The sequence below is a fragment of the Melozone crissalis genome, unplaced genomic scaffold, assembly GCF_028551555.1.
Source record: "Melozone crissalis strain CALT ecotype California unplaced genomic scaffold, PUWL_Pcris_2 ptg000036l_1, whole genome shotgun sequence".
Taxonomy (NCBI): Eukaryota; Metazoa; Chordata; class Aves; order Passeriformes; family Passerellidae; genus Melozone; species Melozone crissalis.
Genome location: NW_026535814.1, coordinates 457,977 through 476,496, shown reverse-complemented (window position 1 = coordinate 476,496; position 18,520 = coordinate 457,977). Strand labels below are relative to the sequence as shown.

The window sequence follows — 18,520 nt, the reverse complement described above, 5'->3', positions numbered from 1 at the left end:
TTTCTTCAAGACAGTGCTTAACAGGTGTAAATTAAAATTTTAATGATACATGATTAAGTTTTCTGTTTAAAAGATGAGCTCCTAAATCAGACAAAACCAGAAATTCAACCAAATGAGTGTGACTACAGTACAAAGTCTTTGTAATACAGGACAAAAAGACAGCTTTACAAATAAATTACATTTCATGGTTCCGATTACTGTTCTTAAAAAATATTCCTGCTGCAAAAAGTCAGTATTTCTTTAGCCTATGATTTAGGTTTTGAAATACCTGGAATACAGGTCTCATACTTAAAATATAAGAATTCTTCTGCGGTAACTACTACTAGACTTGTAAAAATTAGTTTTCTACTTCATATGGAATTTCTTAAAACTCTAGCAGACATCTTTTCCAAAAACACATTGAAAAAATAATTTAGCATTTTTATTTGTCTTTACAATAAACTCAAGAAGCCAGAAATACAGTGTAAGTCAGCACTGTGTGGCTTGAAAATTTTGTCTAGACAACACAGAATACTACGTAAAAAAAGCACAGAATAGCACTGCTATAATTTTGGGACAACTCACTTGGAAACAAGTAACCAGAGATATCTTTACTTTTCTGCATAAAAATGTCAGTTATTTGAATGTTAATTTTATAGACTAACCCCAGGCTTCTATGCTCACTCAGAGAATATATATTTGCTCAATGTAATTTTATTGCAATGTGTACATTTTAAAACTACATTAATCACCTCTTCTGAAACACTGTCTGATGAGGCTGCCTTTTGTTGTTGCTGCTTCTTGAGTACTCCTGATCTTTGCACGGCAAGTATACTTGGACTAGACTTCCAAAACTAAACAGGAATAGACATGCAAGAGTCAGTTAAACATACTGAAAATCTCCAGTTTACCGCATATTTACTTTTCCTAAGTAGCCTCTTAATTTTATCAATTTAAACATTTCACTACAAAACAATTCACTACAAAACACTAACATTAACTAACAATATCAGACAGCTTTTTAAAGTTGTAAGATTTCTACAAAACAGAATGTTATATGCTAATCACTAGGATGATTACTGAAACATGTTTAACCATAGTTGTGTAGGTAATTAAAAGATAAAAAGCAAAACTTCATAAAGTACATTTTTAAATTCACACAGATAAATTCTTTCAGATTGCTCAACTGCTATGATTTTGTTTCATACAGTAATAGTTAAACATATGGGAAAAAATTTAACAGAGAATCCTTAACTGTCTTCAGTTCTTGGTGTGATTCATCCATAACTACCTTCATAAATACGGTACACCACTCCATAAACATGGGAGAGTGCATGTAATTCTGGCCCACTGGATTGAAGAGATTTCTCAACATTACTTTTTTCCTGCTCTTAGCAGACTTATTGATAAAGAAAGCTAACCATATGTAAGCCTGAAATTTTTACACAATTATTTATACATACAATGAAACCAATCATTTGAGAAACAATGTAAAAACAGAATTCAGGAACAACAGTATATGTTATCTTTCTCTTACATAAGTTCCAGTAAATTAGCACATGCTTCTGTATGATGAAATTTAGGTAGCCTTTTAACTGAAAATACTTACAAATGTGAGAATTTTAAAAGTACAAATTTAAACACTTATATGAGAAACCTGCCCAATGTTTAAGGCAGCAAAGTACATGCTTTCACTAACCCAATCAAGTTAAAATCTAATTAAGAACATTTCATTACCTCTTTTTTTTTTTAATGAGCACTGCTCTTTAAAATAATTTTAAAATATTTTTTTACTATTCCCTTTCCACTTTTTTAGTATTTCCTTTGCCATTTCCTTGACAAAGAATTCATTTATATATCTTGTTTACCTCAGATCCGTCAACTTTTGTTGGTTTAGACTGAATTTGTTTCTTCTCTCTAGATGTGTCAGACTCTGATTCTGACTGAGTCCCTGACTCTGAACCAGAGTCAGAGTCACTGCTGCCTGACTGGCTGCTGCTTCCGTCACTACTGCTTCCAGAACTTGAACCAGATCCAGAAGCTGATGCTGACCCAGAATCATCATCTGATCGGCTGCAATGACAAGTTAGTAGGATATTACACAAGTGCCAACGTAACAGGATTAAAAGAAAAAATAAGACACCTTAGCTTTACCTATAACTCAACTGCTAAGTCAGACCAGACTACATAAGCAGAGTTGAAAAATGCTAAAAATAAACAGGGAATAAGAATTTAAAGTGTAATTAGATACTTTATGTGAAGCCAAAATAAAGATAAAGCAAAACCATTCAAATTATTATAGCAGTGTCATACAGGGAAATTGAAAGTGGTAGAAATGCTTTGTAGCCATACAAACAAGCTTCACTCCCTTCAAAATCCCTGCCTTTAGGGCCATCAAATGCCATACTAGCTAATGGTTTAGACTACTTCACAAAAGACTATCCAATATTGTTTTCAATAAAGCCGTGGTAGTCCTTAAAACAAAACAGAAAGCTACACAGACCATGGTCTTCTGTTAAAAGAGCAGCACAAACTTTCCCCACACAGGCAACTCTGAATTATTCAGAGGTGGTATGACTTGTGCCAAAGCACTTCCTTTGGCATACATTTGAGCTGTCTAAATTACTTCATCTGTATATTCATCTCACACCACATTTAACATAATTACAACACGCATTAATTAAAGATACTTCTTTTATAATTTTAGCATTTGTTTTTCACTGAATAGATGAGTTTGAAACTTTAGTAAAATTCCTTCCTAGATTAATACTACATTTCAAAGATATCACGAGAAAGAAACACCGCATGGCAAAATTATTTCAAATTATGTACACACTGACACAAATGCTTAAAAACCAGAGTACACATGAAGCTGGAATTGAAAATGTTAAAGCCAAAACTGTATCAAAGCCCAGCTGGTCTCTGCCAGCACAATTCATCTGTCTGACAATCAGCTGGAGGTGAGGTGGGGGAGAGGGAAGATTGATCATTTGCCCCAGAATATACTTAACTGACTATTTTACAACTGCAGAACAAAGCAAAATCACTCCTCTGCTTTTGCTGCAACCAACAAAACTGTACCAGAAAAGAAGAAATGAAGCTATTCATTAACAGATCCCTGCAGAATGCACCTCCATCAGCCATCTGCAACCAGCAACCAGGAAAATAAAGAGGGGCAAAGTAAACACAGTGAAGCTTCCTTGCTCTGAAGGGCAAGATGTGGAGAAACATGTTGCTACATGTCAGAGAGACTACAGAAGGCATTTACTAACTGTAAATGAAGATATATAGAAGAAAACTCAGCATGGAGAGACACAAATAAATACCGGACAAAGTTCTAGTCATAAAAAGCTAACAAAAGTATGTAAATACTACAGAACCTTGAAGGAGGGGAAAGGAATCAAGTACCTTCATGCAGGACAAGGCTCGCTTGAAGAGGACATTAATAACATGGATTCCCAAATCAAAAACTTATGCAAAACACTAAGCCATATGGATGGTAATTAAGTTAGCTTTCCATATAGCAGTAAAATTGTTCACACATACTAATACAGTGCTAACCATAGGTTTAACTGCATACACAGACAGAGGCAACCAAGACAAAGTGCCTGCTTTCTAAGATAGCATGGGGAAACTAACACTGGAATAAAACATCTTCGTCAACTTCCTAACACTGTAAGAAACACCTAAACCAGATACAGAAGAGAATGGTGGAGAGATAAAAGAAAATACAAAAAAAATTCCAGTTTACTCAGATAAGTAAACAAGAATTACACTGATTAGATAGAATCACAGAATCATCAAGATTGGAAGAGACTTTTCAAGACCATCCAGTGAACCCAGCACTATCACTCTAACTCCTAAACCACATCACCCAGCACCAGACCAAATGCCTCTTAGACATCTCCAGGGATAAACAATTGATGAGAAATTTTAAGTTTTTTTATGTTCTTCCCAGAAATTGAGTGTAAGTTTAAAACCAAAAGGGACTGAAATAGGGAAAATAAAACTGTAGTGGGTAATGCTATTTGCTGTAGAGTTCAATGCAAAAAAACCAGCTAATACCAGATTTTATTATTTACTAAGAGATCAGCTACCTATCATCTAAGGTCTCTGTTAAACAATAGCAACATGTCAACATGTGGATTTTGATGTAGATCATACAGTATTCGAAGACAAGAACATGGGCTCCTTATCTTGCCAGCTAGCTCTCATCGAAGCTCTGAGTCTGGTAATGAATTTCCATTAGGCTTACAAGAAGGACCAGCAATGTAAGAGCTACTCCATAATCCTTGTTTCTCAAAGTAAATTGGCCTGATTTGGACAAAAGCAGCCTAACAGAACTCACATCACAACACATAGCAACATCTAACAAAGAGTAAAAATCTTAATTCAACCACATTACTAATAAATGCAAGACCAGAAAACAAACCTACACGCAGAAGTAAAAGAAATGGGGAGAGAAATTACAAGAAAATTATAAGAAATTACAAGAAGAAAAAAACAAATAATAAAGTTCACCACAACTGATTTAGAGCTTCCCTAACGATGCCATGCATGAAGGACAATGTAGGATCCCTACCAGAGATTAACATTTGGTACACAGAACAGCAAAAAATAGTCAAATGAAATTCAAACACTATAGCACCAATAATAACTTACTAGGCTTTCTTATGCCACAGCATCAAATCAGAACAAGGAAAGGGGAAAAGACAAACTGAGTAGCCTGGAATAATTTTACAACCAGGGTAACAGCAACAACTTGCTGAAATATTTACCAAAGCTTAGTAATCCATGACAGTTTACAGACATGCATAAAACATTTGAAATTAACTCACAAAAAGCACTACAGATATTCAAACACACAAGGCTACTCTATGTTGGGAAGAGCCCACTTCAATTATAATCATCCAAATTAATGCAGTTGCGTGACACTTGTGTGAATTACAAGTTCTGCCTGTGCACCACATAGTCCCAGATATCTTCACAGAACTACAGCATGTATTAAGAAAATTAGGTAAGAATAACAAATAGGTTTTCACTTCTACGGTTGACTTGCCTGTTGACTTGTTCCTGATCGACCTACCACAGAACAAGTAACTGACAGGCTCTCTTGAGGGCTACCAAAGCAATGTTTCTTTTATCATGTACTGAAATACACTCTTTCAGCCTGAAACCTATAGGCACAAACTTACAAAGATAGCACTATAAGTAAGAAACCTAAAGCTCTTGTTTGCAAAGGAGATATAAAGTCGAATAATATATAAGCTCTGCATAACAACAAATTGCAGATCTTTAAGACAGTATAGACAAGCAGCATGGCATGAGATAGAACATTAAAAATCCCCGACAGCTGCAACAGTCCATACTTCAAAGAACTTTCCTCCACAGAAATATGAAGGATTTGAAGCAACAGTAACACAGATGCGGCACATAAGGCAAAAAACACATCTACAGGAAGAACTACAGGCTTAGGGCTCAGTTTTCAGCGTGCAAAATATTTTCAATATTAGAGAGAAAATTTTTCTTTCTATAAGTCAAAGACCCAAAAGAGAGCATGTTTATGCCAAGATCAAAATTTTATACTCTTCTGGATGCATACTGTCCTTTTGCTTTTCCTGTACTTAAAAAAAATAAAATATTTGTCTAGCACTTTTAATAATAATATTTTGTGTAACACAGCAGTTTAAAGAAAACATTTTTGTAGAAACACAACAACAACAAAACCTCTACTGTCTAACAGGACTAGGTATCTATTCAAACAGAAATTGTATATAATTTTTCAGTCCAAGAGTTAGTTATTTATTAGCTATAAAGTTCTGTATCTGCAAGACAGACAGAAAGAATAGTTGATTATCAACTGTTTTTTTTTAATTTCTTCACATATCTCATGCAAAGCAGTTTTAGACCGATATCAGATTCAACTAACAATCCACTTTCGATATAACGAAGCACCTTATTTGTTTTTTACAAAACACCTGTAAAAAAGCAGCAGCAATGAAGTAAAAGCACAGACCTATGTAACTTTTTCTAACAATGAACAAATCCACCAAAATGTGCACAGACTTATTTGGGACAAAGGGAAAAGAGTTATGTAAAGAGGAGAATAAAGAAATACATTTCCCCTTACAACAAATGGCAAAGTTAAATATATCCATGGCATTTTCTAGCCATATCTCTTAAACAGTGTCCATAATGAAAAAATGGGGCAGTAAAAATTAAGTCTTACTGAAAACCCAATGCAGCAGCAGTTTTCCATTTCAACTTCTATTAGGCATAGATACTAGCAGTTACTATATCATATCAATTTAACACACAGAGACCAATGATTTCTAGCACTTTGCCTCTGCAGATGTAACATCACTGGGACATTATCTGTACTTCTACTTTTGTTTCACACGTAGAACAAAACAATGAGTCGTTGCTTCACATTATCCATGAGCCAGACTGACCCTGCCTCAGGACTTAGCTGAGAAACTATCTCTTAAAGACAGTCTTCCTAGTGATAAAGGCAATCCATACTTCAAACTGATGTGAGGAATGCCAGGATTTACCTAAAGGCTTTATCATGCTTCAAGGAGCCAGCCTTGGAGCTGCAGTATTTGCCCTAAGGTGTTTTATGAATGACAAACAGCTTCCCCTTCTCCCAGCCTCACCAACACTTCACTGATGAGTGAAAACTGGCACATGAAGACAATGGTTATCAAAGAGGAGTGCACATAAGCAGACAAGACAATCAGTGGGGGTATGTAAAGAATACATTGGAACTGATATTAAGATTTAATTTTTATCTAAAACAAACAAACAAAGCAAAAAACCCCACCCAAACCAAAGTAACAACCTATGAAATGCAAGAAGGAAAGGATGGGAAGGACAGCAAGGGACAAAAAGGAAGGAAGGGGAGGCAAGGAGACCCCAAACCACAAACTAAACTCTACAAATATTCAACTATTTAATAAATGATCTGATGTTGGAATGTTGGGGGACACAAGACAGATAATGGACTTTGGACCTGCTTAACATAAGAGATTTGATTACAGGATGACTCGGCAAAAGCGAATGGAACTTTGAAAATTAGACCTAGATTGCAAGAAGACTAAATCAGACACCTTTATCAGAAAAAAAATCCCATTAAACTCTGCAAGCAAGAGATGTTATATGCTTAAGTTTGTGTATGTGATTTTAACTTAATCATTGTAGTACACATTGCTAGTCTCTCTGAAATAGTATATAAGCGTTTGTATCCAACAATAAAATTGGATATTGATCAACGAATCAGTATTCCCAGTCTCTCTCCATCGCCAACAGTTTGACACCTGTAAGCTCACTCAGCCCGTATGTCTGTCTGATGGCCCGGTGTCACATAAGGAAGTTGAGGGGCCCTGGAGTAAGTATCTGCTCCACAACCCAGAGGGGTGACAGTGGTGCAATCACTCCATTCCTTCTGTGTGCAAGTGAGAGAGACCTGTGTGCAGCTTATCTCTGCCCGATGAGGTGGATTCCTGGATAGTATTACTTAGTTTTAACCAAATTAACCCTTACAGAATGGAGTAGTTTAAAAAGAGTCCTGCAAGGAAACAATGGACTCAAAGTACTGTGAGTGCATGTGAAAAGAAAATGGCAGCACTACACTTCTATTACAGTACAAGCTCTTCATAAGCCACACTCCCAAGGTAACAAACAATGACAATTAATGACATCTGACAAGAATTTGGATTAAAGAAAATTTCCGTTATCAAGACTATTCAAAATACTGCTTACCATTGTTAACAATTACTCGTACCCTAAATGTGTATCATATCTTGAGATATTAGCCAATGGTAGCATGAAACCATCACAATTAACAAGACATCTGAAAACTAACCATCCAAAACACAAAGATAAACCTTCATTTTTTCCAGCAATGTTTCAAGTAATGCAGTAATAGCAAATCTTGTACTTTAAAAAATGTCCCTTTTTTTAATGATAAATTAAAGTAGCAGCCTACTCTGAGGTTTTCTTACCTAAGAGCAAGGGGGAAAAAACCATCATGCCATCTGAGAATTGATTTTTTGTGACTTAAAAATAAGTAAAATAATGCATAGAAAACTACAGTGACAAACTGAAGCTCATTTCTTTGACAGCAAATGCTGTTCAAAGACACATAGAAAACATTGCTGAAGATTTGAAAAAACAAGTACTAGAACAAATCATCCATTTCAGAAGGTTTGCTCTACAATTCGATGAAAGTACAGATGTTTCTAACAGGTCTCAAATTCAGGAATTTCAATAATGAGGTACATTAAAAATTACTTTTCCTAAGCCACTAAAGGAAAAGCATTAGAGAAGTTACTTTATTAACAGTAAACTACTTCTTTAATTAAAAAAAATAAAAAAAAGTTTTATGAAAAAACGATGCAAATATAACTGGGAATGTGTGGTTGCTTTGACTGGAATAAAAAAGAGAGTCTAGTAAGGGTGGTAAGGATTGCTGTACAAAATAAATTCATCCACTCCATCAACAACCGGCATGCTATTGTAGCAAAGAATCTGGAGCCAGAAGAATGTAGGAAGTCACTGATGTTCTTAATTTTAAGAAAATAAGTCTATTAAGTAGTAAAATATTTACCATATTTTGTAACAAGATAGGAAATTAACTTAAGAAACTATTTATGCCATAAGAGGCTTAACTGCTAAGAAGCACTGTCGACAAGGAATATTTGTTTGTTTTAAAAAGAAGAGTGCTTCAAATATACTGACCATTTCTGTGGAAATAATTTGTTACCAGTAGTATGCTACCTAGCAGATATTTTTGAAAATAATAAACAGACTTTATATATCCCTTCCAAGTGAAGGTGACATTTTAACAGTTAAAGAGTAGGTGCTTTTCAAAAGAAACTCATGCCATAGAGATAGCGCTTTGAAAACAGATGTTTGGAAAGGTTTCCATCATTATATGATCATATTACTAAAACCAATGCATGTTCCCTAAAAAAGCTATTGCATTTATACATATTAAAAGCTGGGGGATAAAAATTTCCAGCCTTTATGAAAATCTTCCAAGAAGTTTCAGTGGGTTTTGAACCCATTTGTTAAAAACATAAAAACTGCAACCCTTTCAGATTAACACGCATGACAGGGTACTTGGAAATTTACTAGACAAAATATAATAAAAACCATCACATAATTAGCTGATGGGATTGAAAAAAATAGTACTACAACTTAGTAAGTGCAGTAGACAATGCATTTCTTCCATATGAAGCCATGTATCTCTGCTGGGTATCTTCTTAGATGTACTAGTCACTAAAATAAGGTAACAAAATAAACTTAACGAGGAACCATACCTTCAAGACACTGTGTCACAAAATGTTAAACCAAGATATTACTAAACAAGAATATTCTTACTATTTTTATTAAGTGCTAAAATAGTTATTTTACCAATAAAAATCTACTATTTTCAAATATTAAATCTTTATCTCATAATTTTAAATTTTCTAATTATTGTATATGTTTTATAAAGGTAGATTTTAGTACAAGTATTACTACATTAATATACTTCATAAATAAAATATATATACATTGAGATGCATGCTGAAATATTGACAGGAGTGCACAAACAACAATTTTGGAGACCACTGCACCCAGGCATGAAACAAAAAAGGTAAAGGAGAGATGTCCTCCTTCACCCAGAGAAGGGGTAAGCCTTGTTTATTAAAAACAAACATCAGTCTGTAGTCCATTTTGCAAAATTAACTATGACACTCTTCCACATGAGCAGTAATTCAGATTAAATCCTAGTATGCTAGATGCTAAACTTAAGAGTAGAAATGGAATTACTTAAGAAGAGGGATATACATTGACACACATGGATTCAAAGCGAGCATTTACATCTGTCATCTCATAGTAAAAGGGGAACACAGAAACGAGAAACAGAACTGTAAAGCTTCTCTTTAACTGCTCCTACCTTTGCTCTGAGTTACAGAAATATTTACACAATTCATACTGGGAACAGTATGCCCTGCCACACTTTGAAAACACATTCAGTCCTCACCAATAGATTCATCTATTGGTGAGGATATATAAAAACAACTTTTTCTGACACTGATATTTTTGCCCTCTCCAATGTCCCCTATGGTGTCAAAGAGAAGACAGAGCTTTTCAAAGCTACTTCTGTTCTCATAAACATCCTTAAGCATCTATGAAAATGTGGAAGAAACAAGCAGGAACAATCAAGCAGTATTTCTTGAGACTGCTGTCCTGAAACCAAGGCATAAACCAGTGGAAATCAACATAGAATCTAGGAAAAAACACGAAACCAATTTCAAATGAAAAAGGCATCTTTGGTATTACTCAATTTTAGCACATCTACTACATGGTGTAACACCTCTCCTTTCTATGTAACACCTCTCCATTCCTGCACATGGAACTGCAGATGTGACTGATAAAACAGGCAACAGCATAGAGAACTCAAACCACACTGCAGTGTCTAGCAGCATCACTGCAAATTCAGAGCCCATTTACCAGTTTTTGAAATGCAATTGTTTCAGTTTCTGAAAATCATAGGAAAACACATACAGAAGTTGCAGACAGATTTTTAGTAGCTTAGCTGCCATTTTCTTCATCTGCTGAAATGCTCAAAACAAGTATCCTGCCACACAGCCATTAGTTTAGCTGCCACAGTCTTAAGTTCAGCTTCACTAGTTGATTCTTTAGAACAAGATGCCCCTGAGAGGATCATACAATGAGAAACTAGGCACTAGAATACAAATCCTAAAATGGAAAGCTAAACAAGCCACATTCTGGAAGAACTGACAGAAAATTTAGACTCCTGTCTAGGACAGTAACTGTAACATCACTGATTTCAAGTGCATTCATTAGACAACGTTACCTTAGTTACCTTCTGTTTCAAGGCTAGAAAATCAGAGTGTAACAATTTAAGCAAACTAAAGCTCAACACACTAAGAAGTAGAGATTACTATCTGCAAAGTCTTTGAAACTTATCTGAGATGACAATGGACTGTCTCCTTTGATGCTTGGTTGCTGGGTTTTTTAAAAAAAGCCGAAGGAAGAAAAGCATAGGAATTTGAAGAACCCATTCAAAATATGCAGAAGTAATAGATACTAAATGCCAAACTCATAAAATTACAAGTAAGTTTCTATATGCAAATGTCATGTAAATAGTTTTATTTCTTCCAGAAATCTTAACTATTTAACTTAATTACAATGCATAAGGCAGATTTATCTTATTCATCACTGCGAGTAAAGAAAAGAGGGCACAAGAATATAATGTTTAATCTGCCAAATGTTATTTCCTGTTCTCAGCTATTACAGAGTATGAACTGCATTGAATTTTCCTGGTATGGGCTAACATTCACCAATATTGTGTTTCCTGTCCTGCAGACTAATTATTTGCTGCTACTACTGTAAGCAAAGCAATGTTATCAAAATTAAACTGATACCTACCAACTTTCATGAACATATGAACTACAGCCTTTATTTGAAAGATGCAAGTCACGCATCTTAAGAGCATAAAGTTGTTCCCGGAACCCTTCACAGGCAGGAGGTATCAGTGATTACCAGGGGTCTACTACTTTGTTGTGTAATCTGAGAAACCTTCAACACATAGCTGGATCCAGCAGCAACACGATGTCTTTACTGGAAGCTCCTTTGGGACTACCAGCAAAAAGTATTACATGGAATTTAACAAACAAACAAAACAAACCTTTAAAAACCCAAACAAACAAACAGACAAAAAAAACCCCCAACCAAACAAAGAAAACAGTTGAAGACAGCTGAGAGACCACATCTGGACAGGTCTGATGTATACACTGCCGGTATCGTAACACTTCGTTTGGAGGAACATGAAAAGCTTGCATTAGCTAAAATCCTTACACTTCTAGAGTAAAGGAATTAAATTTAAAATATGTGGTACAGGTATGTGACATCCAGTTGGGTTACACAAAACACAGGGATAAATTCAGCAAGAGTTAAAAAACCAAAGTTAAGATCACATGCAGATCAAGAGCCAGACCATGAATTTTTAATTTTTTCTTTTAGTTAGAAAGGTTTCTAGGAAAAAAATACTTGGGCTTGGATACATGTTCTCTCTGAACTCTTCCAAAAAGAAGGGGAAAGATGCTTTTAACTTGGACTTGGACACCTTATCATACTTTAGTATGCTTAATTTTTTAAGAGATTGTTCCTGATAAAATAACTATTGGTTAATTAAGGAGAAAAATATTGCAAAGAGTTTGCTTTATCCACTAGCTCTTTACAGTTCATGCTACCAACAATTTTCTTTACCATTCAGGTACTTTCGTTGATCTGAGAATTCCTGTGAAGTAAATATGTATCTAAATATATACAGTTTTATTTATAGGCTCTCTCTTGCTGTATACACTTTTACTAATACCATCTATTAAACTCCTACTAAAAAGAAGTCAGTGCATACAAGTAATTCTGCAAATATGCTTGGTCAATTTCTATTTTAACTCCCACTTAGATTTCAGGAAAGCGAGAACCTAAAGTCACGGCTTTAAACAAATCTTCTTTACTTTCTATGGAAGATATGCATTTATATAGTAAATTGAAGCCTGTTGACCACGTCTTTAGTGTTTACTTAATTATGTGGTTCACAGATTGTGCAGTCCACAAAACAGATTAAACCCACTGAAATTCCTCTTATTTTAACATCAACTTTCAAGTGTAAAAACTTGTAGAAGTCTTTGGTGTAAACAGCTGCTTCCTGCTTACTGCAAAAATGGCCAGCTACCTTCCACTCAAGCAACACTGAGCACATGCCTTTTTACCTAGGAAAGAAAGGTATGCTCAAGTCCTCTATACCTTGTTCTGCAGAAACACATAACAGCAAAGAGATAGGAAATCAGATTGTTATTCAAATAGTGCCAACATTTCATTGCTGCAGTCCTTGTTCTACCTGGCACTTGTCTTGCAGTTCAGGTACAACTGCCCTTCCTTGCTGATTAAGCTTTCTTATTGTTATGTAATTTGAATGTATGTATTCATATTGAAGTTTATATGATGAATTGTACTGAATGACGTCAAGAACACTATACAAAGATACTCTGCTTGAGTAAGCTTCTCAGCATATTACTAATAAGTCTGCGTCTACACCCACTTGCTATCCAGATGAATAGTATCTGTGATATTTTACCCTGAGCTACAGAAAAACATTATAGAATAGTTATTTCTAGTAAACAAGAAACTGGAAACTAGACTCCATTGTGATTACTGGACAGAAACTGGAACACCAAGAAACAAGACTAATTAACAATGTTTACAACAATTTCCATCATGCTCAGTTCTAGTAGTGATTTAGAGCTTCAGAGGCTGAAATAGCCAAAGAAAGTCCAAATGGTGTGGCCATGCACTTTTCCACCTGTAGCAAAAGAGAACTTCAGGATGAATACCTGCAACCAGGGAAAGTTTTCTAGTGATCTAGCAGACAGATGAATAGATGCAATGCTGGAAAGGTATGAAGCAGTGTGGCAAACTGTTCATTCTTCTCACTTAAGAAAAAACAATCACCTTCATAGCTAGACACGGTGAATAAAGGCAAGCTACAATCCCGTACCACAGTGCACCAAGTCAAAGGTCTATGATCAGTTCCTTCTCCAGCCCTCCGACTGCTGCGAATACTACAAGCTTTCAACAACTTTTTCAAGTCATGGTGTTTCCATAAAATGAATGAAAATTTGAAATGAATGAAAATAAATGAAAGTAATGAAAATAAAACAACACAAGAATGGAACTTGACACCATACACCAAAGGCAAGTGAACTGCTTTACTGCACTTTTGAAGTATCAAATTTGCAAACTGACAGAAATTTTCAAAGACTTCTCCTACTTAACAGCAATGCTGCGGCTTAGATGATCACTGTACTCATCTTCACCTCTTCTTTTTTCCTGCTAATTCTTGAATTTGATCTTCTTCGCAATTCACTCCCAGCAGCAGTTCTCAATTGCTTTCTTCACTTATTTTATTTCCACCCCTAGCATTCTGAACAGAATGGGATCACTATAAGCTTAGGAAACACATTCTGTTGCCAATTTTTACCTCCATTCTCTAAAATCACACATCCAGATCAGAAGGATAATTACAGCAACAAATCCCAAGTTACAGTAAAGTATCTGTCTACAGCTGCAGCTTGCTAAGGTACCTCAGGGTGAAAATCATCTCAAGTACTCGAAATCTACACATTAAAGTAAAAAATGCTCAGGTATAAACCAAGGTCAAGTCATATAAAAATATTTTGCATTATTTTAATAATGGAACTAGGTTAGACAGAAGAGAGTTCCATCATTTTAAATGCCAAGTTTTCTTGCTTATACAAACGGCTTTCTGATAATGAACATGAAAATAAACTTTCCAAGGCCTGCCTGTGAATTAGACTACAAGGTTATCAAGTGACACAAGTCTAGGAAAAAGAGTTGTTGTGATTTTAAAATTTTAAAGTTTTAAGATGTGCTCAGCAGGACATTTAAGAGGAAGAATAAAGTCTCACTATCCAGGCAAAAATGAAGTTTTGAGCACTGTGCATCCTCCTGATACTTATTTTTCATTAAATTCATGGGAACTTCATTACATTTAATTACTTTAGTCTTATGAACTGCTATGGCTTTTAAGTAACTTTGATATACAGATAGTTATGAGCAATCACAGTTCAATACAAAATAGCTTCTCCGTAGACCTTTAGCAAGGTGGTTTCTTTCAAGCAGTAAGAAAATCCACATGCTAACTTGTCCCAGGTAGGTTCATGTTCCTTGGAAGGTTTTGTTTTGCCTTTTTTTTTTAAGCAACAAGCAATATTATTTCCCATAAGAGACTTCATACTTGTTTTTTAACTGTAACATTATCAACTTTATAAGAAGCAGAAATCTTCAAAAATTACTATGTGTTAAGAGCTTACAAATTATTCACAAATTTGAAAACTTCTGCATATAACCAGAATCTTGACATAAAAATACACAACAATAAAAGTCTCTTTAGTTTCACTGTTCATAAATTTCCTTGTGATTTGTACCCAGGGTCTCCTAAACAATTCTCTCTTCCCTGTCTTCCCAGTCCATCATACACTGTAGAAGTTTGATGGCCAGCACAGGCTGTCTGATTAGCTGGCAGTTATATGTTGTTCTTGCATTTCTTCTCTTGAGGCAATAATTCAGATCTCTCTCTACCCAGCTGGAAGTTTCATAGTCTGCAGAACGTAGTTTTCTTTATGGCCCTCTGACTGAAAGAATTAGCTAACCAGTAGAACAGGCTGTAATCTGACAGGAAGAGGGGCAGAAAAACAGCACAGTCACAAACCACCTCTTAGAGGAGAAGCCTAATGCTCACCTTTTATTGGTAAATTGATTTTTAAACATCTAGGTTTATCGTACTTCCAGTTTTAGAAATCTGAACTTTGTAGCAAAGGAGGGGCTTTTTGAACTTAGAACTGTTCTAGTAAGTGAACTTAATTCCACACCCTACAAACTGGCTGTCACCCTGCATAAACACAAGGACATTCTAATCCTTCTCCAAACATCTTAACATTCTGCACTTCATAGAAGACTGTAATTTGACATTAGAGAACTGATTTTAGGTTTCGTTTTAGTTAAGAACACAGCTGGACAACAGTTCTTTCACTTCCAAAAACAAAGTTAACACTTTCAGCTACACAAGTCTGACAGCTTTGAAGAATGACAGAATCATGAAGTATTTCATATCAAAAACTGACGTGAACCACTGCTTCTTTAATGACACCCTAATTAGGGTTTTATACAACATATATTATGCATGTGTGCCTTGTACTTTATAGAGGATAGCTTTAACACTTTAATCCAATGGTTTTGAATTTGTTTTTTCAGGCACTTTTTTTCCTCAAGAGAGATACTAAGCTGCTGGATGCTGACATGGCTTTAATGCTACTTCAGCTTTATTATGTAAGACGTATACATGATCACTCCCATTCTTAGCTGAAATGATGTGAATGTAATAAGCAGATTAAGCACCTGTAGGAAAGCAAAGCCAGTCTTCCTAACGATGATCTGCCTTCTAACCACACTTCAGCATTCAGTTCAAATATAAATTAGTTTTAGTAAATAAAATGTAAGAAAATACATAGCCAAGGATAACTAAAATAAACAAGTGCTTACCTTGACTCTCCACTACTGTTTCCTACACTTTCTTCATCACTGTGCCCATTCATTGTAAATATTAAAAAGTTTAAAAAAATAAATAGAAGTCCACTCAAGGTACAAGGTGGATATCAGGAATCCACTTCTTGCTACTCTGTATGTTTTCCAGACACTGTACAGGTTTGCTTTAGTGTTGTCAGCAGGTATTCAAAATTTCTCCCAAAACACCTAAAACAGGAAAGGAAAACATTAATACAATTTTAAAGTATGTTTGCAATTAAAGATATACCAAAAATAAACTGGTTTTTTCTCACTAACAGTGAAAGGGGCATGTTTGACATCATGTCTGTAACTCAAAAAAAGCTTTTTTTTTGTGCGTGTGTTACCTGTTCATGGCTGATCATTTTATCACTATTTCCTTTTCTGAGGAAAAAAAAAATTCCTGCTATCTGTGAAAACAAGAAAAAATAATGCCAGATAACAACAGGTCTTCATATTAATTATTTTTTAAAAACTGGAACATGAAAATAAAATACACAAAATGCAAGGGAAAAATTGTTTTGCTTTTTGTTTGTCTAGTGCACTTCTTTTTGCCATTATGCTTCTTTATGCAACTTTTCATGGATGGTGCTATAAAAATGGAAATTTCTGCTGAACTACTAGCTCCAGAATAAGAAAAATTACAGAAATTACATTTTCATTAGTACTGTGGGCTGAGAACAATTTACTGCCTAACTGCACTATACGTTGTGTCTTGACTTTGGGCATAGTATTGAATGCAGGACAAAACAGATCTAAATATTAAAGAAAAAATGCCTACTAAATGAGGTAGGTAAATATTAATGTTCTGCTAAGATCTTCTTAGTAAAATGTATTCCATACACAAAACATAGTGCAAGTATTTCCAGGAACACACGTAATGCGACCCACTTACAGCTGTGGGCAGGAGCAGGAAGATAAAAGACTGTACATGAGCTTCCACAAAATCAAATTAGCAAGATCCCACAGATGGAATGACCATTATTCCGTATACATTAGTCTCCTAGGCCTGATTACTACGCAGTCAGTATTCGATGCAGCCAGAGAAAGTTTAGGCTCACGGTAAATAGGCCGCAAGTACAAGCTCAGTGATAATCAGATCAACTCGCGCCCTCATAGACTTAGTGGTGTGAAGGCGATTAGGGTCTTGCCTGCCCCGGGGTGCTCCCCAAGAACAAGCTACAGCCCAAACCCGAGCCCATCGAGGCGGTGGTGAGGGAATTCTCGCCCTGGGGCGGACACTGCCCTCCGCTGACACCACCGGGCCGCTCCGGACCGCGAACAATGGCGATGAGGAACGGCAGCGAGATCGGAAGGAAACCCGCAGCCACAGTGGGGCCGCGAAGAACAACTGGGGACCCCGCGGGGAAGTCGGGGGGCGCCGGGAGATCCCGCGACGGCACGAACCGCCGCGCCTTGGGCACCCAGGAAACATCGCGGGCGGCGGCAAAACTTTCTCCCCGCCGCCTGCTCTCTGCCCCAGGCCGATCCGATCTCAACCCTCATCCTCCACCGCCCGCGCCTCTCTCTCGCTGCCCGCCCACAGGGAGCGCGGACAGCGCCGCCCGCTCGCACCGCAATCGGCGCGGCCTGCACGGGCGCCGCTCTCTGGCAGCGCTTCCAAGGCCATCGCTGCCGCCCTCCACGATCGCTTCCCCCGGCGCCCCCCACAGCCCGGAGCGGAGCCGCTCTCGGGCCGCCCGGGTGGCTCCGCAGTGGCTCCCCCCGCAGGAGCGCGCGGGAGCACCTCGGCCACACTGCCCACCTCGGTCCCGGAGAATCCCTCCCTCTTCTCCACAGAGAACAGGCAGAGGGCCCGACGAGCCAGCCCGGCGCCGGCCATCGACCCCCCTCGAGACCGGCAGCGGGCCCGCATTTCCTCCACACCGCCCGCCCCCCTGTGGCTTTCATCTCCCGGCCGGCGAAGGGAGCCATGGCGGCCTTTGCCTACCTGCAGTGCGTGGGGCCCGACCGGCCCAACCCACCCCGGGACCCCAAGGCCCGAGGCCTCGATGCGCCCCGCGGGGCGTACTGCCGCTCGTACCGCAGCCCCGGGTCGCGGGCGGCTCCCGCGGCCGCGGCCGGGCCTGGGCGGCCGCCGCTGCTCTTGCTGGCTCCGCGCTGCCCGCGTCGCGGGCTCGCTCGCTCTATCGCTCGAACAATGGGGTCAGGACCACGCTGGGAGGTGCGCAGGGAGAACCGGGGTGGGCGCAGCTCTGCTCCGCCGCTGACTCCTAAGTGCTGGCGACCGCCGCCATCACGCCGTCGCTCCGTTCAGCCTCCCCCTCCCGCGGTCGGATGGAAACCCCGGGCGTGATGTCAGCCCTGCGCCCTGGGACCGACCGGCAGCGGGAGGAGGAGCTTCGGGCGGGGACGATGAGCA

General features: G+C 37.7%; 1 protein-coding gene across 2 annotated transcripts in view; it reads right to left on the bottom strand.

Annotated features, from left to right (window-relative positions):
• CHD1 (chromodomain helicase DNA binding protein 1) overlaps positions 1–18,221 on the bottom strand; it is a 54,443-nt gene extending 36,222 nt beyond the window's left edge. For both annotated transcript variants that reach the window (XM_054283301.1, XM_054283302.1), the window contains exons 1-4: positions 18,182–18,221; positions 16,117–16,326; positions 1,848–2,052; positions 732–833 (exon numbers count right to left, since the gene is read on the bottom strand). In XM_054283301.1, coding sequence (XP_054139276.1) covers positions 732–833; positions 1,848–2,052; positions 16,117–16,169 — 360 coding nt within the window. In that variant the 5' untranslated portion in view covers positions 16,170–16,326; positions 18,182–18,221. The remainder of the gene's footprint in view (positions 1–731; positions 834–1,847; positions 2,053–16,116; positions 16,327–18,181) is intronic.
• Positions 18,222–18,520: the final 299 nt, after the last annotated feature.